The 24,972-nt window shown below is 40.3% G+C and overlaps 1 protein-coding gene across 1 annotated transcript; it reads right to left on the bottom strand.

Moving 5' to 3' along the window:
* xbg100496955 (A-agglutinin anchorage subunit-like) lies at nt 1–24,972 on the bottom strand. The gene is made up of 6 exons (XM_002937934.5): nt 24,828–24,972; nt 8,019–8,183; nt 5,575–5,664; nt 5,012–5,113; nt 1,965–2,119; nt 1–680 (listed from the first exon to the last, which is right to left on the bottom strand). The coding sequence occupies exons 1-6, from the start codon at nt 24,895–24,897 to the stop codon at nt 633–635; spliced, it is 630 nt and encodes a 209-aa protein (XP_002937980.1). The 5' UTR covers nt 24,898–24,972; the 3' UTR covers nt 1–632.

Genomic DNA, 24,972 nt, shown 5'->3' with positions numbered 1-24,972 from the left:
TGTAAATAACTGATATTTTATTTATGTAATAATAACAATCAATTTTAGAACAAAAAATACATTTTGTTATGTATCAATTTGTAACATTAGATTGTTTAAACTACTATAATAGAGGTATATAAATGTGCCATTTGAGTGTATATTTTATTGGAACAGAAAAAAAAAAACTGTACGAAGACTTTTTTGCTAGACATAAGTGCATAAAGTGAGGCCCTTGATAAGGGTGAGAGGGCAGTGTATAGAAACTAATCATATTTTTTTAAGGGAATTGGAACAAAAGTAGGAAATTGTGGGAATGGTTTGTGTTATTGCAGAAAATATAACAAGCTCTAAAGCATTTCCCAAAGTTATCTCATCTGTGGTTTTAATATCTGGGTGTTGAGCCAGCACAGCAGGGCCTAAAATAGACATCTGAAAAAGGTATGTGGCTTCAATTATACATTTTTGCTTGGATTGGTCCAGTATACCTAGCAACCAATCAGCAGTTCTCAATTATTTTGTGCCACATGTGCAAGAGCAAGGCCTGTGGGAAATGTCATGTTATGTATCAGTAAATGGGCAGTTTTCAAACAGCAAAATGTCATCTGATCAGCAGCAGGAGCATCCTACCAGTGTCCATAAAAGAAGCAGCCTCACTTCGGAGGGTAGTGGGCAAATGGCGATTCTTCATTTATACCATTCTGTAGAGCAAGAAATCCATGCAAGTTATATGTAAGTCAGTTAATCTAAAAAAACTGAAGAAAAATGTAGGCAAAGCCATGGCACAAAAAGCAATTGCATTTGATTAAAACAATGAGCATGTTGTAATGGTAAGAGTTACAGTAACAATCATACAGGGAAGGGGGAGGAGGGTTGGGTTGAAGTATGCACAGGGTCCCCAGAAAGTTTTTCTGCAGGGGTGCCTGGCGTTCTCTTCTTACACCACTGGTAACAATTACTAGATCGCTATTACCAAGTACCACCTGTAATTGTGTTAGCTTCCCGGAACATGCCCCATCATTTATAAGAAGCATGATTGTCCAGCCTGTGACCCCTTAGTAGCTGTTCAGTTGCAAATTGTAGCAAACCCTCTTACAGCTCTTACTGTCCATTAGTGCTAGAAGCTAGACTTTCTTAAAAAATAAAGTGCACCAGTTGCACCAAGTGCTGCAAGTCCCACCAACAATGTTCCACAATCTAGTAGAAACCTTCCTAGAAGAGTAGAAGCTGTTATAGCAGCTACGTAGGGATAACAATATTCTCTTTCTATATTATTATTCTCTCCTCTTTCAGCTCATTCCTAATCTTCCTAGTTTTCATTTGAAAATGTTTTCTATACCCTCTTATGGACACCAGATGGCGCTGCAACTTTCATGATCACTAAACGTTTGTTTCAAAGAACTGACGTGAAACAAATGTATTGGTTTTGGTCAGGGCAAGCAGCCAAATTATTCAGACCAAATCTGAGCATACTTCCTTTTGCAATGAATGAATTGGCTTTGTTCACAGACCAAAACCGGTACATTTGTTTCACTTTAGCTGCTACGTGTGAGTAACGTCAGACAGCCCAAGCTCTCCCTACAGCTGCTGTATAAATACATCTACTGCAGATATTTAAAGGGGACATATACCCACCCATGTGCAACCCCCCTCAGGTTTTTTTATAATTACACATAGGGGTATATTTATCTTGCTGTATAAAAAGTGGAGTAAAACAGTACCTTACTGCTTTGGTTTTCTAACTGTTGAAATCTAATTGCTGGTTGGTTGCCCTGGGCAACATATTGGTAATGCTTCACTCCACGTTTTACACAGAATGATAAATATACCCCTAAAGCTGTACACAGGTCCTCAGGAGAAGATACCAACTGATGTAAAGCTATCAAACTTATCTTAAGTAGATACTTTCTCTGTCTTCTTGTACCTGTCCATTCAGATCCATCATCATCCTGATTTTATGTAATAATCACAAATTCTTTACATACCATTGGCACTTCATCCAGTTTCTTGAATTTTGGCCCATTATTTTGTAATGCCTTTACTATGACCACCACAAGACTGATGACGAGAATGGAGACAAATATACAGATGACAGCAACCAGCCCAGGGTTTTCTGTGAAGTCTTTCCATATCTGTGACTCTAGAATCATAGGAAACATGGTGTTTTTATTAAATGTTACTAAAAGTGTTTGTTTATAGCATTAAGTGATTTCTCACTAAAACTGGGATTTTCATCCTTGTCTGTACTATACTATACTATTACTATAGTAGTAATGATCCAGGTATTAGGAACTGGGAATTACAGCGCAGTGCCTCCACCTAGTGGGCACTTAGGAGTACACCTCAGGGGAATTCCACTAGGAAAATAAACACACAAGTTTGCAGCAAAGATAAACTTTATACAATAGATAAAATAAAGAAAGGAACAAATATTCGGATAAGCAGTAATCCTGCCCTGGGGAACCCTTGCGGTCTATCCACTCCTGGCACAGTCTCTTAAGATGCCCAGTCCCACACTCTGATCCGGACAGACAAAGACCCTTTCTCTGTTCTCAGTTAAGTCCCTTCCCCAAGAGTTGCTATGGCCCCCCATGTAGCGCAACCTGCCGCAGCGTACCTCTCCCTCTGGAAAGGCAGTTGCTCCCACATAGCAGGCACACAAGCAACACCTGTCCTCACACATGGGACACACACTGGAGACTTTCATGGAGGGCATCCAACAGCAGCTGCGCAGATTTCTCTTTATAGGCTGGAGCTAAAAATGCTAAGCAGCACACTTGTTCAGTTTGCTCTGGGCAGCTGTTAAGCAGTTAAGCTTAAGGGTTGACTCAAATGATCAACCAGAAAATGGAGTTTGTCTGTTATTTACTGTAAGCTGCTGATACAGGGCTTAAATTCTGATGCCACAGTAATTGCACTGGTTTTAGGGCACTTGTATTAATTACTAACCAGTCTTGTATTGCGACATTTACATTGTGAGTCTGTCCCTAACCTCAGGTAAGTGACAGCAGCACAGAGCATGTATAGCGAATCAGCAAGAAAAAAAAAAAAAAGCTATTGGAGGCATCTTTGCCAGGGAATATCTGCATGGAAATGCATTCATCTCCTTTGTTATATCAGACAATAGAGGGAGTGTAATTGGTAACCCAAAAATTCTATTCCAATTTATGGATGTTTGTTACATTTTGGGGAACAAGTGGGCTTTGAAAGTTTTTTTACATAATGCTCTCTTTGGTTTAGCATGTTCTATTAGAAAACTGTATCCAGGGGGTCACATCATCTAATACGCAACACATAAAAAAAACATAAAAAAAAAAAAAACAGTTTAATTTAAGAGCAAGTAAGCTGAATAGTTCTTTAGGGACATATCTTTTAATGTTCATATAATTACTAGCATTCAATTAAAAAATACCTGGGAGAGATGTTTCATTTACTAGTTTCTGATCCCTATAACTATGAGAAAAAGAAGACAGACAATTCGTACAGTTATATACTGTATAAGGAAAAGAGTTGGTTTGGCGACTGCAGGCGTGCAGTGGCATTTGTAATTTTATAGCTGATTATTGCCATCTAGTGCTAGTGTTAAGCAAATGCCCATTTCATGTAAGACATTTAAAAAACAATAGAGTAGTTGACTGTGTGGAGTTTAATAGAAATAGGTGGATCCACCTTTTCCAGTCAATGAAATATAACATTGGTTATTTTGACAACAATTGTTATGGGCCAAACTGAACAGTAATTGCTCAGATTTAGTATATTTGTTACCCAATAAAACCACACAGCCCATCTGGTCATCATGGTACACTAATATGATCTTTGCTGAATGGATTTGCTAGCATGCTCCATACAGAATTGTTTAGATTTTAAGCAGATATGGAAAATGTGTTTAGAAAAGAGTTGGCAATTTCTGGTCATGGGGCATAAACAGGCACATAGGCTGTAGCACTTGCCCGGCCCATGGCAGCTCACATAAACATGATTTATTAAAATAACAAAAAATAGTTGTAGTTAAATTCTCTCCCAAACATGCCATCCCTTCAGTGGACCATATTGGATAACTTACCGGCTAGGTTCAGTTCCAAGCAGGGTGTTCTCTGTATGAAGCTGGTAGTCCATAAGGTTTAAGGGATTATTTACAATACATTATGCAGTGTGCAAAGTGCAAAATACAGGTTTGTACTTTACCCACTGTGTGGGGCATAGCGCAAATAGCCACAGACCTCTGCAATCCACTGCACTTAGAATGGAGTGTGACCTGCGTTAGGCCACACATCCTCCCCTCCCACTCAGGGCCGGACTGGCAATCTGTGGATTCTGGCAAATGCCAGAAGGGCTGCTGTAAGATGCCATAGACAGTCACTATCTAGTGGGCTGGTGGGAGGCTATTTGGGTTTCTGTATACTTGAAATACCAGGGCCTATTTTGAAACCCATTCCAGGCCTTCTCCTGCCCTTACCTTGCCCATGATTCTGAGGCGCAAGGCAAGTGTGAGAAAATACGCACCCCATGTTTGGGCCCTGTCCTTACTGCCTAAGGACAAGGCTAGCTGTGCATCCTGATGCTGTGCTCTTCACTGAGTGCTTGATTTTTCATCCAGCATTCAGTGAAGAGTGCAGTGTAGAGAGGGGTGCAAGTACTCTATAGATCTATGAAGCACTAAGGGACACACATGTCATGAATGATGCATTTTGCCTCTTGGGACTCTAGATTGTGTGTATCTGTGTTGGGGAATATAAGCTCCACTGAGGCAGAGACTGATGGAATGATTAAGCATTCTCTGGAAAGTGCTGGGTAATATTTTGGTGCTGTATAAAAGTTTTATAATACTTATTCTGGCAAATAGAGGTCAAGGAAATGTATAATATTTATTAATGTAAAATACAACTGTTTAGCTTCTGTAAAAAATAAAAATAAAGAAGGCATAAAATGCTTCAAAATGTTTACCTTTTCTATGGCTATTAAGCTCAAACACAATGTTTCTCAGGTCATATTTGCCACTGTTTTAATATACATAATATTTTAGGTCACTCACCTGTGGAATTGGATGTGCTGTTTTCAGGTCTCAGAGTAGTGTATGTAGAAAACACATGGCTGGTATTGGTCTCAATAAATCTTGTAGTGTATTTTGATGATTCTGCAACAGCAACAATGTTTTAAATGTAAATAAGGATGAAGTAGAGATATTATCTAATCTCACCAGAACATCTGAATATATAGGCAAGAATGGCTGGAACTTAGGGAGCAGAGCTTTGCGGGTAGTGTCAGGCTATCCTACATGTAAAACAATAATTACTCCCATCCATATTATATTTTCACTATAGGTGACTGCAAAATCTATTTTGAAGGGTAAATCAGTCAATTCTGTTTATCTATGTTGCAGAGGTTAATGGGCAAGAGCATCAACCAGTGGTTGAACAAGAAACTTAGGGTGGAATAAAGAAAATCCAAACATTCATCTACATGGTGTAAAAACAAGTGAGGGAAATCAATTATATTTAATCATATTTATTAACTTAAACCCATTTATTAGTTACAGCCACAGGTCATTCATATTTGTCATTGCTTTGATACATGAATGCATGTTAGGTCACTCACCTGTAGCATTAGAAGTGCTGTTTTCGGGTTTTAGGGTACTGTATGTGCTGGTACTGTTCTGAATAAATGTTGTACTGGGCTTTGATGAGTCTATAATAGGAAAAATGTTTTGCATGTAAGTAAAGTAAAGGTAGAGATAAATCTTTAGGTGAGATAATCTCAAAAGCAAATCTGAATCTATTGGCCACCAATCCTAGCAGGGGTAGTGCTTTGTGGTTAGCGGCAGGCGGTTCATTTTGTCTACATTTAATATGAGTGGCTGTAGAATGTTAAGAAATCAATTGGAAGTGGCAATCAAATCACTGAAAATCTCTAGCTTTAGAATTACAGTAGGGGTATAGGGCCCCCTTATTTGCAAACCCATTATCCAGAAAGTTCCGAATTATGTAAAGGCCATCTCCGATAGACTCCATTATAAGCAAATAATTCTAATTTTTAAAAATGATTTCCTTTTTCTCTGTTATAATAAAACAGTACCTTGATCCCAACTAAGATCCCAACTAAGATCCCAACTAAAATCCTTATTGGAGGCAAAACAATCCTATCAGGTTTATTTAACATTTATATGATTTTCTACTAGACTTAAGGTGTGCAGATCTAAATTACAGATAACCCCTTATCCGGAAAACCTCAGGTCCTGAACATTCTGGATAACAGGTCCCATACCTGTATTTTACTGTTCATAGTGGGTCTTCTTGACTTAAACTGGATTCAGCGTAAAAAAAAACATTCTTAAACGCTTAATTCAACAGTTAATTCAAGCCCAGCAATATAACACAGTAGAGAACACATAGCATTCATTTAGAACATGCAAAATATAAAAAATGGAAAAGACTTAAAAAAAATCCCATTCGTTAACTAAAATGTATCTGCTTGGTTACCAAAATATCTAACTAAATATCTAAATATCTATCTAAATAAAGCAAAAATCACTGCCTTAGTTGTACACATAAAACTCATACAGTAAAGTTCTGTTTGCAGTGCTACTGGATCTGTGAGTGAAGGACTGAAAATTAATATTTGGCTTGTGCATTTAGTTGACTAGACTACAGCTTCATATTTTAAGATTTAAAAAGACTGACTCATGGCCACCATCAATATTATGGGCATATTACACCACCATATACATAATGGTTACACGTTGGGTCAAGTGTCTAACCATCATTTTGCCCACAGAGCTACAACAAAGTAATTTTTATTTGCCTTGAATGTACTGAAGATTTCCTGGCACAAACAATTAGTATTTTGATATCAATGAGAAGTGATCCTGCACTACAAGTAATGGTAATCAAAATTCTGTATGTTCCATAGCACTTAAAGAGGGTTTTATTAACCACCGATACAAAGAATAGCAAAGTTCAGACAGGTAATGCTTTCAGAAGTAACCTTGAAATAAGTTGTAACAAATATAGAAAAGTCACCTAGAATTCTTTTATTTTTAAGTCTGCAACCACTTTAAAGGGGTCGTAAAATAAATGTCTATCCACTGGGACTGTGTATTATATTTTATGAAACAAAATCAGAGGTAAATTCCTTCTTTGTGAAGGGAAGAAGCACACCAATATGCTGGCAATGCCTTTAACTCATTTATTGCAGAAACAAATAGCACAAGCTGAGGTGCACTGAAGAAGGGGCATCCCCTGAAAGCTTGTGCTGTTTGTTTCTACAATAAATGAGTTAAAGGCATTGCCGGCATATTGGTGTGCTTCTTCCCTTCACAAAGGTACTTGAAAAAGGCTTGGGAGCAACTGAGGAGGTCAAGCACCCAATGAAAGTATGTACAGGTATGAGACCCGTTATCTAGAATGCTCAGGACCTGGGGTTTTCCGGATAAGGGGTCTTTCCGTAATTTGGATCTCCTACCTTAAGTCTGCTAAAAAAATTATTTAAACAGTAATTAAACCAAATAGGATTGTTTTGGTTCCAATAAGGATTAATTATATCTTAGTTGGGATCAAGTACAAGGTACTGTTTTATTATTACATAGAAAAAGGAAACCATTTTTAAAAATGTGAATTATTTGATTAAAATGGAGTCTATGGGAGGTGACGTTTCTCTAATTTGGAACTTTCTGGATAATGGGTTTCTGGATAAGGGGTCTGATACCTGTATATAAGTGGTGTGCCAAAGATTTTTTTCTATTGTAAATTCCTTAGCAATAATCAGCCTTCCAGATTTTGTGTTGTTATCAGCACGGAGAGCCAGGAACAGAGCTGTTTATATTTCAGTTGCTATTGCAGATAAAATGAAATAGCAGACCCCCCCACATGGCTGTCTTTTTAAGGTAGACTAACAGTGAAGACTTGTGGCAAGTAAGGAACATTGATTTGTTGTTAAACAAACTAACTTCTTCTCAGTCATCAATGAAAGTTTCAATAATGTCATAATGGTGTGTATATTATTTAAGTGAAATAAAAGTATTTAAAGTACAAATATTTTCTCACCTGGGACTGCCCCTGTAGTGTTGAAGGCTTCGGACACTGGTGAAGTTGTGCTGATCTGAGAAGTATCATTAATATTTGGAGTGGAGCTGTTGAACTGATCAGTGACAGCGAGGATGGTTTCACTTGTGGTGGTTTTACTTGTGGTGGTTTCACTTGTGGTGGTTTCTTTTAAAAATCAGAGGAAAACAGAAACAAGAAAAATGTGTTAAAGCTGGCAAATTTTGAAGATTTTTCCAGCTTATTTTTTATTTATTCATTTCAAAATAACTAATGCAAATTTGACTTTTGTTCTCACTTTTCCCTATATATAAAACATTAATGTTAACAAAATAAGACTCAGATGTGTTCAGTAGCTCAAACCTGACAAGATTTCACAATTTCCTATGGGAGGATGAAGAAACATCTGGGCTACAAAGTAGTTTTACTACTCATTACAGAAATCAGGGACACTTCTGGGTACTCTACTACCTGAGGCAGCAGGCTTAATGCTGCTCCTGACAACTGCACTTAAAAAGACAAATTTTCAGCTTAAAAAAATAGATAAATTGGACCTTAAAGTTGCCAGTGGTGGCTTTTTGCTTTAAATCAGTGGCAAAACTACACAGTACCACCCCCCCCCCGCCCTGTGACCACGTGTCTGCTTTCTTCATAGTTAAGATAGTGCTTTAAATAGTGCCATCCTTTTCAAAAGAGCTTTATGACTTTTATTGCTGATGGGATAAAAACATTAAGACTTTGGGGTCCACTAATGGCTTGTGACTTTTCCACAGCAGTGCTGATTTTTTAGGATAAAACCTTGTACTGAATGAATAGGGTATACAGTATAAGGTTTTAAAGAAGAAAACATTCATCAGAAAGAGACAGACAAAATTCTTGCAATTTTGCAAATCGCAGCTTTAAGCAATACTATTTAGAACTCTGGAACTCTTACATATTATTTGTAATAATCTCCTGGTCTAAATATTTTAACTAGTAATCTTTTCTTTAATAAAAAGGAAACAGAAATAGCTGTTCCATTTTGCAACGAAAGTGTATCTAAAAGGTAAAACTGGAACTTTAAGCATTTATTTGCTCAAGCTGGCCTCTCCCTGTGACACATGCAGGTTCATAGTTAGTACCTCCTACCTAGAAAGCACAGAGTACACCCTTTCACTAAACAAAGATATACACCTTTGCATTAATGTACAATGCATATTACAAAAGTATATAATTTGTCCTCTCTCTACATCAGGGATCCCCAACCTTTTCTACCTGTGAGCCATTAAGGTGCCAATGAGAGCTATAATTGGCTATTGGATAGCCCCTATGTTGACTGGAAGCCTACAAAAAGTTCTGTTAGGAAATTACATTGCGTTTTTATGCAACCAAAGCTTGACTCCTAACCAGAGAAATAGAAATAGAAATTCAAAAATAAGCTTTGAGGCCATTGGGAGCAACATCCAAAGGGTTTGCGAGCAACATGGTGGTTGGGGATCACTGCTCTTCATACTGTATCATTTGGACTTATCATTTGGACTATAAAACACAGCTGACTAATATACATCAAAGTTTAAAGGGAAGCTAATAAAAACAAAGTAAACAATTAGTTTAAAAATGGTTGTTTTCCTATGCTCAATGTGCCTTATGGTCACTTTAGTACTGTTATCTATCCATTAGCACATTACTGCATTTCTTTGTATTCTGTTTTTGCATCTTTACTGTGTTAATTGGATTCATCTTCAAGATCCATCTTTGATTCTCAGCATGTTTCTCTAATATTTTCCTCCTCTCTTCTTATTTTCCCCTTAACTATAACTTACGCTCTCCAGTTCTTTCCTTCCACTCCAATATTCTTTTTTGCTTTCCACTTGTTTTCCACTGCCTCCCAACCCTTTTTTTGGTTTAGCATACATTTTTCTTACTGTCTTCTTTCATAATTAATGCCTTTTCTGCAATCTAAAATCATTGGAAACGTTGTCCCTCCTGCAGTTATTCTCCTTCCATTTTAAGTGTATTGCTCTTGTGTCTTTATATGTATATTGCCCTTCATTCCTTACACAAATGGATGTCACTTCTGCTGCCTTCATCACAGGTGTATGTTTTCCTGTTATTTCTGCAAGTAAGTTAAGAACTGCCTGCATGGAAAATTACATATAATCCAATGGAAAATATGTACATTTTAAGAGGAAGTTCATCTTAGAGCTAGCAGGAATGCTGGCTTTTGTTGTCAATCACTGCAGGCTCTGTCCGCAGTACATTTCCACCCTCTGCCCACCTGTCTCAAATAGTTCCTACTAATAGGGGGATTGCAGTACATGCTTTTCATAAGACATAGTCATATATTGATTTGTTTACAGGCTCTATTTAACATGGGATTAAGGTAACTAAACTAAGAAACTAAGAATTTGCCAGAGAGAAAAAAATCCAGTTTTACTGGTGCAACAGCAGCAAAACAAAATGTTGACATTTCCGTCTCTATTAAAATAGGTTTGGCAATTAAGTTTCAAAAGTTTCGTTATAATTAAAAAATAACCCTTGGTCCCAGCACTGCCCAATATCAGTGTGTCAGGTAGGATTGCAGTCCTTTTCAAAGCTTAACACCTGCAGGGACAGGTCTATGACGTAAAGATGTGGATTGTAGTCAGATTTTTGACAATGGGGACAGGTAAGTTGAAACATGAACTGGTGGATCAGGTGAAATGAGAGGGTATTACAAATTTACTGGCAAGTACATTGCCGGTAAATTTGTAATACTTGCCTTGGCATTGGCTGCTATTTTACCAGCTAGGCCAGTGAAGTATCAGCTGGATGGCAATCCTAAGGTCCTGTAAAGGCAAACAGTATGGACAGGGTCCTGTTGCTGCCTGCATCCTCTGCTGCTCCCCAACGTGTGCAAGTTAGGGTGATGAGTAAGGGGACAGGAGGAGAGATGCCTACATGCTTCCCCCTGCCTGTCCCTTGTTCATACATTGCTGCTGAAACCAGACAGTGGTACCACTCCCTTTGATGTTGCTCCCAGTGGCCTCAAAGTAGGTGCCCATTTTTAAATTTCTGGTTTGGAGGCAAGTTTTGGAGACACAGTTTTACTCCAAGCAGAGCCTCCTGCAGGCTAGCAGTCCAAATGGGGCAACTAAATAGCCAATCGCTGCACTTATTTGGCATCCCTAAATATTTGTATGTGTATGGCCAGTCATCTGGTATCCACTTGCCCCCCCCCCGAGCAATCAGTCAAATACCATGGAAATTTGGCACATGTATGGGCATCTTAAAGAGAAAATACTCCCACTCTCTGACAAAACTTGGATCAAATTGTGCATAAACACTATCTAAATGCAAAAAATATGTATATGTTTATATAAAGAAACAAAGGACTCAGCACTCACAGGATTTGCAGAAAAAAAATCAAAAATATTCTGCAATACTAGGCAGCTTTTGTTTTGGTGGTGTGTCCCCTCTGCTTATTATGTTATGTGTATATATATTTTTTTTTTTGTGTAAAAAAAAAAAAAATTTTTATTACACACAGATCCATGATTCCACAAATTGAGAGGAAACTGTAGCTTCCTCTTAAAGTAAGCTTTATCAGAAAGGTCTATGTAAATACAGCCATAAGCACTCACAGAAACGCTGCACTGACTTCTCTGTCAAAAGAAACAGGATTTGTTGTCTCTGTGTTTTCCTGTGCCAGAGACACGCAGCTCTCTCCTCTCTCCTACTCCCCCTCCCTCAAGAATGCTAAGAACTCACTCCCCCCCCTTTTAGGAATGTGGATCTGATCCAATCAGCAGGAAGCTTCCTCATAGTCTAACAAACGGAGCATGTACACTGGTCTTGGTGCAGGAGTGAGGCATTATGGGAGCTTTCTTTACAGAGTTCAGTGTGTTTTTTTTCCTATGAGGCTTCTGATCATCTGAACGGGAGAAATATGGGGAGACTTAAGGGCACTATTGAGAGAACTGAAGGTATGCCTGCAGCTTGAGATTAACTTTTTATTAGCCTTTCCTTCTCCTTTAATCAGAGAAATCATGTATGTCTGATTAAAAAAAAGAATATACAGAGAGCACAATCCCGCCAAGGTCAGCATTGTTATGAGTAGGGGCAGAAGATCTTTGTGTGTGGGCTTTAAGAATCACAATCATGGGGTCCAGCACTTGTGTCAATACTTGAATCCCAACTTGATATGGTATATTATCATGTTTCTTTATAATGTCTGCATAATGTTTTGCAGCTGTAGATAATGTTCTAAGAACCTCCTTCCTGTTATACAGCATTAAACCAGGGAAACATGATCAGAACAGCTGACGTCAGTTGTCAGTATGAGGATAACTATGTACAAATAAGAAGAATAACAGACCAAAGACAATATCCTTATGCACTTCAGACTGCCAAGCTACCCAGTAATCAAATACTCTCGAACGCAAGAGACAAAATATGGGTGGGGTGATATAACTTTACCCATAGTCTTTCTGATTCACAGATTTAAAGGGAAATGCATGGGTATTTTATAATATTGCAAATAATCAATGTAGATGTTTTCATGCCATGTGAAATTCTATTCAGTATGTTGTTTTAAAGGCAGTGAAAAGAAGCAGGCTTGCTTAAACTCTATCAAATCTAAACTCTATGAACATTCCATTACCCCACAGAGTAATTCCTAATGTGCTCTACTATAGTCTTACAAATACACCCTGTATAATGGTTGCCTATCAGCAAAAACATTGAAGAAATTACATTGGCTTCTTTATCTGAGCTTTAAGTGCATACCGGTAATTACAGAAGATATTGGTATTAAAAATATTGATTTAAATAAAATGTTTGTTTTATGTGTTTGTATAATACAGAGCTCCCTTGCAAGACTGAGCATGCCATTTCCAAACTGCCACAAGGCATAGAGCACAGCTTATACTTCTCTATAGGTGTGGTGTAAGCAAGAATACTAAGGCAGTGTTTTTTTTTATTTATGTAACCTCTATTTTGGCTCAATAACTGCCTTCCTGGACTAGTACCAGTAGAACATGGGTTACACTGAACTCTCTCAGTTCTTGCAAGCTACAAAACAAAACACATTTATTGAACATCCACAGGACAGTTTCTCAGAGGCAAGTGGTACAGACAAAATCACATCCAGAGTGATGTACAGGCTGACACTCCACTAAGCAGGAAACACACTTCACCTCTACAATACCCCGCAGTAGCCTGGATCACCTCAGGGTATTTTCTATTCTGATTCCCTATCCACTGGATCCCTAAACTATAGGTAATATAGCCTGGGAGATACCTCCAAAACGGCTTCTCCTATGTTGGAGCTCAGAGCTGCTCTTTCTAGCTCAACCCTAACTGCTTTTCAGTCCTAGAATATACTGGTACGGGAGGTACACCTGCCACTATCTAATGCCTAATTCAAGGGACCCTGTTCCCCACTTTTAACTGGGGCCATGCCCAGACTTACAGCCACATTCACCCTGTTCCTCAGGTGGAAGCAAAGAGGAAGTGCCACTCCTTTCCCAGCACTATATCAAAGTGGGTAGGAAGGGGCATGCGGAAATGGGCCAGGTAGGGTTACCTCACTTATGGCCACTGCTCTGTATCTCACCCTTAGGCATTAAGACTTCCTTCCTCCAGCCCCACCCAGAGGGACTATCTCTAAGAGAACCACCTGGTTTGAGAACCACTGCTTAGTATTTCAGTTAGACTGGTATGTGTCTAACTGCTGACTTTTGGGTTCATTTATTTAATGAGGCAGGGTCAAATAGCCCTGCATTTACTGACTTCTCCAAGCATCAGCTACAGTTTTCTGGTTGCTGCACAATGTGTATTTGATGCAGTCTGTGGTACAGGGCTTACATGAGATCTGATGATGGCTAAATATTCAAAACAGCCCACTCTCGTCTAGGTGTTTGGTCATTAAATCTGCCAAAGAAGCAGATAACTATGGCCAGTTAGAAAAATATGCAGGCTAAAATATTTCTGTTTTTAAGACATTAGGAACAATCTTGATGTTGTGTGTACGCACGGAGTCCTATATTTTATTGTGGGCTGAAGTTAGTAAATATATCTGATGGTTGTTTGTGGCCTAAGGATAGTTGCCTTTTCCTCTGATTTGTGTGTTCATTGTGTGCCTATTGGGCACAATTCTGTAAATATGAATACACCGGCACATAATTCTGTCTGTCCCTTCGGTAAATAAAAAATTGCTTTCCTTCTGGGTTAGCACACTGAATACAAGCTATACTATGTAGCAAAAATACAGGCTATTCATAAAGATGAGTCTTTTGCAACATTAACATACAGTAAACAGTATGTGTATATTTTCAATACTTGTCAATGAAACAGTATGAATTTGTTTTTCCATTTATGAAGAGTCATTTTTTCCATTTGTGCTAGCACTGAAATATTTAAAGCATTATTTTAAAGCCTATTAACTTTTTTTTGCATTTTTTTTAACTGAATTTTTTTTTGAGATCAGCAAAAAAGGGAACTGTCTTAGACAACATAACACTTTAGTGCAGTGGTACAAAAGATTAGCATTACTTCCTATGGGAACTTTTCAAAATGATTTCCTTTTTCTCTGTAATAATTGAGTACCTTGTACTTGATGCCAACTAAGATATAATTACCCCTTATCGGGGGCAGAACAGCCCTATTGGGTTTATTTAATGGTTAAATGATTCCCTTTTCTCTGTAATAATAAAACAGTACCTTGTACTTGATCCAAACTAAGATATAATTCATCCTTATTGGAGGCAAAACAACCCTATTGGGTTTATTCAATATTTAAATTATTTTTAGCAGACTTAAGTTATGGAGATCCAAATTACGGAAAGATCCCTTATCCAGAAAACCCCGGGTCCCGAGCATTCTGGATAACAGGTCCCATACCTGTACTAGGGTGAAAAATGCTTGAAATTGTTTTAAACTATGTTTTGAACTAATACTTAAGCTTACCAACAATCACAAAATGATGGCTCAAGGTAATATTTAGTGATATATATTTGTTTGGTAAAATTCTTAAATTTTTGGAGAATTTTAAATATGGCACACACTATTTGCAAAATATATATTTCATGAAAAAGGCTTTATTTATATGAAACAGTATAACATAGGGCTATGTTATTTGATATATTTGTATTGACAGCTGCAATGTTCAGTGGTATGGATTCCCCCTAAATCTGTATAACCATAGGACACTGACTTTAATGCATTTGGAGTGAGAATAAACTTGAGAAGGAAGGCCAGCTGTGTGCAAAAAATGCGTATTGACTTCAATTAATCATTTTTCATCTGTTTTGCAAATTTTTTGGCAAAGCCAAATGGGACAGATTTACCCATAACTAGTCCCCTATATAATGCACCCAAAATACAAACATAGAGCAGAAGGGCTACTTCTGTACAGCTCTTCTACTTATCACCGCCTTCCACCTCCCAATTTTAAAGCCTACTTTAATGTCTACTGTACTTCCATGTCCTCAAGCTCAGCCCCAGACTGATTCCTCACAAATCCCAACTGCACCTTCACCTTATTCATCCCACTTTTCTGCACCCAGTAGTGCAGCTCTATCATACCTTAAAGGAGAACTAAACCCTAAAAATGCATATGGCTAGAAATGCCATATTTTATATTATAAACTGACTGCACTGGCTTAAAGTTTCAGCATCTCTATAGTAGTAATAATATAGGTCGTTACAGTTGTCACAGGAGCTCCCCATTGGATTCTGCCCCCCCCCCCCAGAACTGTCCAGGACAGTGCACATGCTCAGTGTGGTCTGAGCAGCTATTGAGAAGCTGAGCTTAGGGCTCATTACAAATTATCAAGCAGAAAACGAGGGTTGTCTGTCATAAGCTGATGCTACAGGGATAATTATTAATTTCTGATGCAAATGCCCTGGTTTCAGATCTGTCATGTAAAGAGAATCTGAATTAATTACTAATAAGCTTTTTACTGTTGTTTTACATTTATACTCTATTTATGCACTATATTTTGAGCCGGTCCCTAAGCTCAGTAACTGACAGTACAGAACATGTGCAGGGAAGCAGCAGAAAAGAAGATGAGGAGCTACTGGGGCATCTTTGGAGGCACAAATATTACCTGCTAAAGGGCTGTGGTTGCCTTGGGCTGGTACAGAAACCCAAAACAGAATGTACAACATTTCTGCCCAACTTCTTTAGTTAGGCTTTAGTTCTCCTTTAAGGTAAAACTGTATTTTACTTTGGCCCTTTATATCCCCACAGTAATCTCTTTTGGGCATGAGGGTAGTACAGAGTCTCCTCCTGGTATGTATACCAGAAGTAAGTGATCCCTGTACTGCCAATTTCCTTGGGTCCCTAACCATCCTCCATGGCTCAAGTGCTCCATCTATTCCAGGCTCCCTTCTAAGGGACCCCTTTGCATTTTTAATCTGTTACAGGTGTAGCCCACTTTATGATTAGATGTGGCACTACCTGCTGATCTTTCACTATACTTGGCGCTTTCAGAGATCCTGAGCCCCCGCTTACTTTGGGGGAACAGCTGATTCTTATACTTTGGCGTGCCTCCACCCAGGATAGGGATAGAATGAACTATAACTCCCCTCCTGGGACCTAATACTGTATTGCAGTGTGAGGACTCCCAACACTCCTGGCACCTTGCCCCCTCCCTGGGGTAGTTGCTTACCAGGCAGGTGGATCCTCCAGATATGCAGAGACAGGACACTGGATTGATGTTTAACCAGTGGAACTTATTTATTGTACAGTTGTATCAGACAGGCAGATTATGCACAGGAGCAATGAGGCAGTCAGGGTATACTCCCTCTTCCTTAAGAGACCCTCTCTCCACGAGATATTAGCAGTACTACACGCCAGATGATTCCCTTTAGGGGTTCCCTCCGGTACTTCTCGCCGGAAGCCCCTCTCTAGGGCACTTCCCGGTACTCCCGCCAAGCGGACACCCCCTCAGCAGACCTCACCCCGGTACTTCCACTTAGATACCCCTGGATTAGGCTAATCTCCTATACTTAGCACTTATACCCTGACTCCAGCTATGAGTGCTGGTGGATCTTAATCCATTACACCTCCTGTCGGGGCCACGCTGCCCAACTAAATAACCTGTCTCCCACTCCTAGAGTGGTCTATAACAACGCTCTAACTGTCTAATGCTAACCTGTGGTATACCTCTTATCCAAGAGGGGTCCCAGGCTGAAAGACCTGAAGGCACATGGCTGCACAGCCTTATATACTGTGTGCACCCTGTGGCCTAACTATTGAACTGCAGGGAAGCTAAATCCCAGTTAACCCTTATAGTGCCAACCACCCAAGGTGTCCCACTACTAAGTGTTACCCTCCCTGGGGCCTATCCTGGGGGCAACCAACCTAGGGGGCCCAATTTCTAGAGAACCCTACATTCTCCCCCTTGACAAAAAATGTCACCTCCTGGCTGACATACCTTTAACCAAACATATACATTTAACCCACACATTTCTTTTACCAAATTACTTCTTCCACAGTCCCTCGCAATGTCTGCGCAGAAACCTGTATACCTAGGGAAAGAAACAGTAAATACAATTTTACCTTTCCCACCACCCCAAAGTCTTGGTATAAGTCCCAAAGTCCTTTTTCCTGAAAGAAATTGCACACATACTCAGAAATGCACAGGACAATTATTTCTCAAAAACAAAAGAAATTTTTATTAAACAGCTCCTTTACTACTCCCTCCTCCTCCTTGAGGGAGTCCTTACCCCCTGGTGCTCGGCACCTCCTGGGGTCTTCCACCAACGGGTGGGGATTTTCAACTCAAGTGGCAGCTCCAGCCGGCAGCTGTCGGGCCCTCCTTAGGCCATAACGTTGGTGGGGCTTTACCCCTCAACAGAAGAACAGCTCCCCTTTAGATGGGAGAAATGGCAGGCAGTCCACGCCTCCAATTACTGGACAAACAAAGCAATCTGTTTTCCTCTGAGTGCCCCCTTCACACGAGGTAGGTGAAGTGCTGCTTGACATCCTCATATGGGATATAATACCGAGGATGAGGCTTCTCCACAGAACGACCACTCTCCAGAGTGTCCTCTATGCTGAAATAGCGGGGCTTGGGGTTATACTTCCCACAGCTCTGCACTGCATGTTTTAATACGGTGCGGCCCCACCACCATTCTTGCTCAGTGGCCCGCACAAATTTCCAGGCCTGCCTGCGCTTGGCTCTGTCTGAACTACTGAGGATGTTAAGGGGCATCTTTTTCTTTCGCTGTATCTCCTCCACTACCCACTCTTCTAGCATATGGCCCATCCTCTCGTATACCCACAAGGGGGCATAGGGCATATAGTAGCCCCACATCATGTGCACCCTGAAATTTATCACCCGTTGGATTCGGGACACGGAGCGGAATACTGCAGGGTCTGCCTGTCCAGGCAGCACCCAAAATTGCTTCTCCTCCTGTGGGCTTATTTTGGGAGGTGCCACAAAACTGGAAGGGGAAGCAAACATAGGGCCCACGTCTGCTGTGGCCTCTTCCCCAGAGTCATCACCCCCTGGAGTGTATTCACTAGATGAGGGAACCCCCCCTTTGTGGTAGGAAGGTGGCCTCCGATCAATTGGGGCATCCCTCAGGGACTGTAAGTAGGATGGCGGTGCGAGGACTTCCTCCTGGCCCGTCTCAGAGGGGGCTGGTGATGGGGGCCCCATGAATTCTTCCCACTCTTTGTCCCTGGTGCCCTGGTAACGCCCCCGCCTGGATCCCCGCCGGTTCTTCCGGCCCCTAGAGGCAGTAGCCTGGGCAGCATCACCCCCAGCCAGTACGTCGGGCCTAACCCAAGAGTCACTCAGGGTCCCCGGGTTACTCACCGCCTCCTCGGCCGCAGCTTCCACCACCGGCGCAGTATCTTGTTGTGCGTCAGCGGGAGCGCAGGCCCCTTCCAGGTCGGTCTCTCGCTCAAAAGGGTCCCCCTCCAGATCAGGGTTGGCGGCCGCCTCCGGTGATTCTGGGGTCCCTTCCTCCTCCTCTCTGAAGGATAACTCGTCGCAGGCGTCAGTCAAGGCGTCCACTTCTATTTCCTGGGCCCCCCGGGGCCCAGCCCCAAACGGCCCACTCCAATAGGGCCTCTCACATGTTGCGCAATTCGCTCCTGGGTGTTTCATGGAGCCGAATGATTCCATCTCGCATCCGCCGCAGAGGGGCACCATCCACCGCAGGGACTCATCCACCTCCATTTCTGCGAAGCTGCCTGACCAGATGTATCGCCGCCCGGTGTCGCGCAGTTTCACCGCGGTGCGTCTCTGTGCCCCAGCCATAGTTGGGGATCCTTGCCCAGGGAGTAGCTGCTTGCTTAAATTGGGCATCGCTGGTGTCGCAGTTGCTTGCTAAAGCTCCTTACACTAGCTTAGCCAAACTCACTCTGGCAACTTTCCAAAATGGCCGCGGTGACGTCACCGCCCAAGTCGCGCCCACTTTACTTTGGCGCACTTTTTCTGCCACACGGTTGGCTAAACACTCTAGGGGGCGGCCCCCGAAATCAGGAATGTTCTGCCACTTCCCCCTCCTGGGAATTTCCCGGGTCTGTCTGGCGCCACAGTCCTGCAATCTGATTGGCCCAAAGCAACTCCTCTGCTCTTTTGGCGCCAATTATCCCTCCCTGGATACAGATTCAGGGTGCCCAAAATTTAATCCAGACGGAGGTCAGGCTTTCCACTTCAGACTAGGCCCAAATGCTGTTATGGCCCTTCTGCACTGTTCCTGCTGTTCTTTTGCTGCTGTTTCGAAATCTCAGCAGTGCCTCCAAATGTAGCCCACTTTATGATTATATGTGGCACTACCTGCTGATCTTTCACTATACTTGGCGCTTTCAGAGATCCTGAGCCCCCGCTTACTTTGGGGGAACAGCTGATTCTTATACTTTGGCGTGCCTCCACCCAGGATAGGGATAGAATGAACTATAACTCCCCTCCTGGGACCTAATACTGTATTGCAGTGTGAGGACTCCCAACACTCCTGGCACCTTGCCCCCTCCCTGGGGTAGTTGCTTACCAGGCAGGTGGATCCTCCAGATATGCAGAGACAGGACACTGGATTGATGTTTAACCAGTGGAACTTATTTATTGTACAGTTGTATCAGACAGGCAGATTATGCACAGGAGCAATGAGGCAGTCAGGGTATACTCCCTCTTCCTTAAGAGACCCTCTCTCCACGAGATATTAGCAGTACTACACGCCAGATGATTCCCTTTAGGGGTTCCCTCCGGTACTTCTCGCCGGAAGCCCCTCTCTAGGGCACTTCCCGGTACTCCCGCCAAGCGGACACCCCCTCAGCAGACCTCACCCCGGTACTTCCACTTAGATACCCCTGGATTAGGCTAATCTCCTATACTTAGCACTTATACCCTGACTCCAGCTATGAGTGCTGGTGGATCTTAATCCATTACACCTCCTGTCGGGGCCACGCTGCCCAACTAAATAACCTGTCTCCCACTCCTAGAGTGGTCTATAACAACGCTCTAACTGTCTAATGCTAACCTGTGGTATACCTCTTATCCAAGAGGGGTCCCAGGCTGAAAGACCTGAAGGCACATGGCTGCACAGCCTTATATACTGTGTGCACCCTGTGGCCTAACTATTGAACTGCAGGGAAGCTAAATCCCAGTTAACCCTTATAGTGCCAACCACCCAAGGTGTCCCACTACTAAGTGTTACCCTCCCTGGGGCCTATCCTGGGGGCAACCAACCTAGGGGGCCCAATTTCTAGAGAACCCTACACAGGAATAGGACAGTTTGCCAAGCAAAATGGCTTGTTGCATTCTATGTACACATAATCTTTCCAACCGGCTAAACAGCAGCTGTAAAGGCTTCCTTTATTGACAGAAGCTTATTTCTACAAATGAACAAATAATGTTTCCATTTGCAGAGTTTAGACTATGCTCTTTGGCTTAATTCTTCATTTGCAGCTTCTCCACAGTCGGTAAACAATCCACAACACTTACAAAAATAAGACACAAGCCCAACTCCTCTTGTGCCTTGGAACAACAGCTTACAATTTGTAACAATACAACATAATTTCCCTAATAATGGTACTAATGTCATCCTTATTCTAGTGCTCTCATGATGCATGGATTTGTACTCAATTTACAAAAGTACTTTAGAACAGGCCTTCCTGGATTATAAGTGAGCTCCAGTCGCTGGCACTTCAAAACAAATATTAGCAAGTGGTACACATAACCATACAAAGTTTGCATTAACACATACTTCTATTTACACTAGAACGTTCACACTCACTTTTTTGGGATGGGCAGCTCTTGCACACCCATAGAACACACACAGACAACATGCAATTTGACAGGTATACACATACATAAACACATAAGCACCCTTTTCACTTTTATCTAACTAAACAATATTTTATTGCCCAATAAGACTTGTGTAAACTGATCACACTTTTCTTTTTTGGCGATTTTATTGCATTATTAGTGAAAGTAATATGAGTCTCTTAATCAGTGTTGATTGTTTTGGCCTATAGAACCTTTATTGCAGAGCAAGAATGGTAAAACTGGAATTTAACCACCAATCTCAAGTTATTGTTTTGAGGATATTTTTTTATTGTATTCCTCTGCATTTTTCTTATATTTTGCAGACAAAAATGTGTGCAATAGATTTGTGGGGTCTCTGCATTAAAAACACAATTTTTTGTGCTTATTTTTGAAGTTCTTTTGACACATAAAATTAAGGAAATATTCTTGTTTTGGAGCAGCCAAAGTGTCAGACATGAAAATCCATGTTGTGGTCTATACATGCTACATTATGTGGCTATGTATTTTGGCTGCAGGTGTTGGCACCTAAGGACATATGGAAAAGTGCTGTAAATTCATAATTTGTGGTTATTTGCACTTTGGTAGTTTAGAGCAGAAAAATATAATTATCCATTTTGAATTTTTTCAGAATGTGTATTTTTCAAAGCTATATACTTTCTAGGGGCTACTTACTGTTAGTTACTACACATGAAAATGCATATGCATTATTTTTATTGTAGGGTCCCTTCATGACACATACATTACTTTGGAAATCCAAATGTCATTTTCAGACATTTCATAAAAACCATAGAAAGACATGTTCACCAATTTTGAATTTGGGTATTTACATAAAATATTTACTTGTTTGTTTTTTTTGCCCTTTTTGGTATGGTGCCTTGAAAATGTGTTATTGTACTACTGGGGGTTTGTCATATAAGGAATCTCTATAAAACTATACACACTCTGGAAACACTGGGCTTTACAAATCAGCTATATTTTACTCAACAATTCCCATCCTTAAAATAAATAAATAAATGTTTCTAAAGCTAAAAGTTCCACTCAATACAAGCCCCTAATTTAAAGGGTACAAGATCTTCAAAAATGGACTAGCATTTAACACAATTGACATCTAAAAATCAGCTGGTATTTAATAGGCCTCACTCACTGCCTGGATTAGCACTTGGATCCACTGGATCCATAAACTGTGCATAAGATATTCTCTAGTCTAGAATAACGTTTCCAAACAATAAAATGTTTATTCACAAACTTGGCTATGCTGCAGGATACACAGGTCACCAAACAAACAGACCTTTGCCATGACCCCCAATCTAGCTGATCTGAATGTTTGAGCCCCTGTCCAATGATTGGATCTTAATGTGAGCCTATGAAGACCCTTTGGGAGAGGACCACATAAATGTGCCAATGTGGTCCTTGCTTGACAGGATATCGGTGGATAGCAGGCAGCCAGGAAGTAACCATCATTGGGCCAATAAGCTGCTAACGTTATCTGAAGGGTCAGCAGCTTTTATAGGCCCATTTATGATTAGCTGTAGTCACAAAAAAGGCAGGCATAGATTAAAATGCCTAATATGCACTAATATAAACAACAGGATATTGGATAACTTGATCCAGGGGACCAATTTCTCCATGGAGCCAGTTCCTAATATATATACTGTACTATATAGTTTAACAGAGTGGTATTATGGTACATGCTACATAACATTTAAAGGAGCAGAGAAACTACCAATGCATACAGTCATCTATGTAACTAGCCATAGCCCTGCAAATAAATTCTGATATTTTCCCAGTTTCCGCAAATTGTTAAACAGTCATAAACTTTTTCCCTTGGTCTAGTGTCCAATATCAGAGAAAAGCAGGCCACTTCCAAAATAATATTGTAAAAAAAACTCTTTTATTTACATGGCAAAACCCTAGTTTCCAATATGAGCTAATAAGATGTTTAATTTGAAATAGCAACCAGTAATTTCAACTTGCTGATTGGTTTTCGGGTTACTATACATGGTGCAAACTTTGCAATGTTTAAATAACGCATTTTATCTGCTTAATGTTGCCACAACCAGCCTACAGAAACACACACCCATTATTGGCTTAATACCATTTTTAGGACAATATTTAGTATTTAGTTGATTCTATATCCTTTTTCTTCCTATGCCAATAGTACTTACCAAAAAGTTACGAAGTCAGGCTCAGACTGGCAATCTGTGGATTCTAACAAATGCCAGAGCGGCTGCTGTAAGATGCCATAGACAGTCACTATTTATTGGGCTTGTGGGGGCTGTTTGAGTTTAACTAAATGATTTGTACCCATTAAAGTATAGCTGACTAAAAATGGTCAGGCAATTAGCTGTTTTTTTATTCTGGCAGTAATTTGCTCAAGATCAGACACATTGTTATCAGGTATACTGGAAAGTCTGCTTGGAAAACAATTACATCAGCCCATGTATGCATTATAAACCTCAGTGGGCCCCTCCCTCATTTCAATGACTGGACCAGAGACTTTATTGGCCAGTGTTATCAAGCATGTGTATGGCCAGTTATTCTGTTGTTTGGCTATTGTATTGAACTGTCAGATCGAATTTCATCATGGTTAAATTCCATAATCTCTTAATCATGTTTTTAATTTGATTATGAGAATTAGACAGTATCAAAGCAATTATAAGAAATGACATAAATGATGGTAATTACCCTCAAAATTCACAAAGGCTCAGCCACAAAACTTTAATTAACTGAACTTTCAACTTTAAAACCTGTTCCCGAACTGACAGATCAGCAGTCCCTGAATTTTCTCTTGTATTGGAGTCTATTATATGACATACACAGACATGTTTGCAGTCTGAATTCCACTAAAACCATGATGTCATCTACATACATGTACTGATATTCTAAGCAGTCTGGGATGGTGAGTTGGACAGCCATGAAATCAGGATTGTTGCTCAGCAGCTCATGAATGAATATTATTTATTATCCTCATAAGTTTGTAGCGGTTCCTGTGTGTGGCTTATGTGAGTCAATGCTTTTCTATTACAAAAAAGTTCACAAAAACATAATGGTGCTATATGAGCATCAATCATTTATTAACACTGGAATAAAATAAGCATAAACAAATCACTGATTAACTCTGAAAATCTTGATTGGTTTCCATGGATTAGTAAATGAGCTTACGGAGGAGGAAGACAGAGGGGGAACCAGATCTAGACAGGTTTAGGGGGAAAAATATCTTTCTTTATATACAAAGATATAGCAATAGAAACTCACAAAAAACAATTTTTACCAGGAAATAAATAATCTCAGCAATATTTTATTAGAGCATAGGTGTTTGTATATCATGTTTTACACATGTACGCTGAACATTTTATATTAGACCAGACTATAAATAGCCCGCAAGTATTTACAGAAAGAAAAAGAATTAACATTGGTGTTTGCACAAGGAAAGCCACTGAATATTCAATAAAAGCAGAAGGTTACAATACTCGCTGCTCTGGCATTCGCTGCTTCTGTGCAAGGCACAATCAAACTATTTAACTACTCCTAAACTCAGATCATGCTTTCAGGAGAAAGCATGGCTTACCTGCTGTATGTAATGCCACAGGGAGAGTCAAAAGGAGCTGCAGCAGCAGTAGATTTCTTGGTCCCGCCATGATGGAAGAAAGGTGAAAGTTTAGACTGCATGTGTTTGCCAAATGTCTTTGCAACACGTCTATGTATCCTAGTGG

Source organism: Xenopus tropicalis, chromosome 1, assembly GCF_000004195.4.
Source record: "Xenopus tropicalis strain Nigerian chromosome 1, UCB_Xtro_10.0, whole genome shotgun sequence".
Taxonomy (NCBI): domain Eukaryota; kingdom Metazoa; phylum Chordata; class Amphibia; order Anura; family Pipidae; genus Xenopus; species Xenopus tropicalis.
Note: the sequence above shows the minus strand (reverse complement) of the source record. Positions and strands in the feature narration are given on the sequence as shown.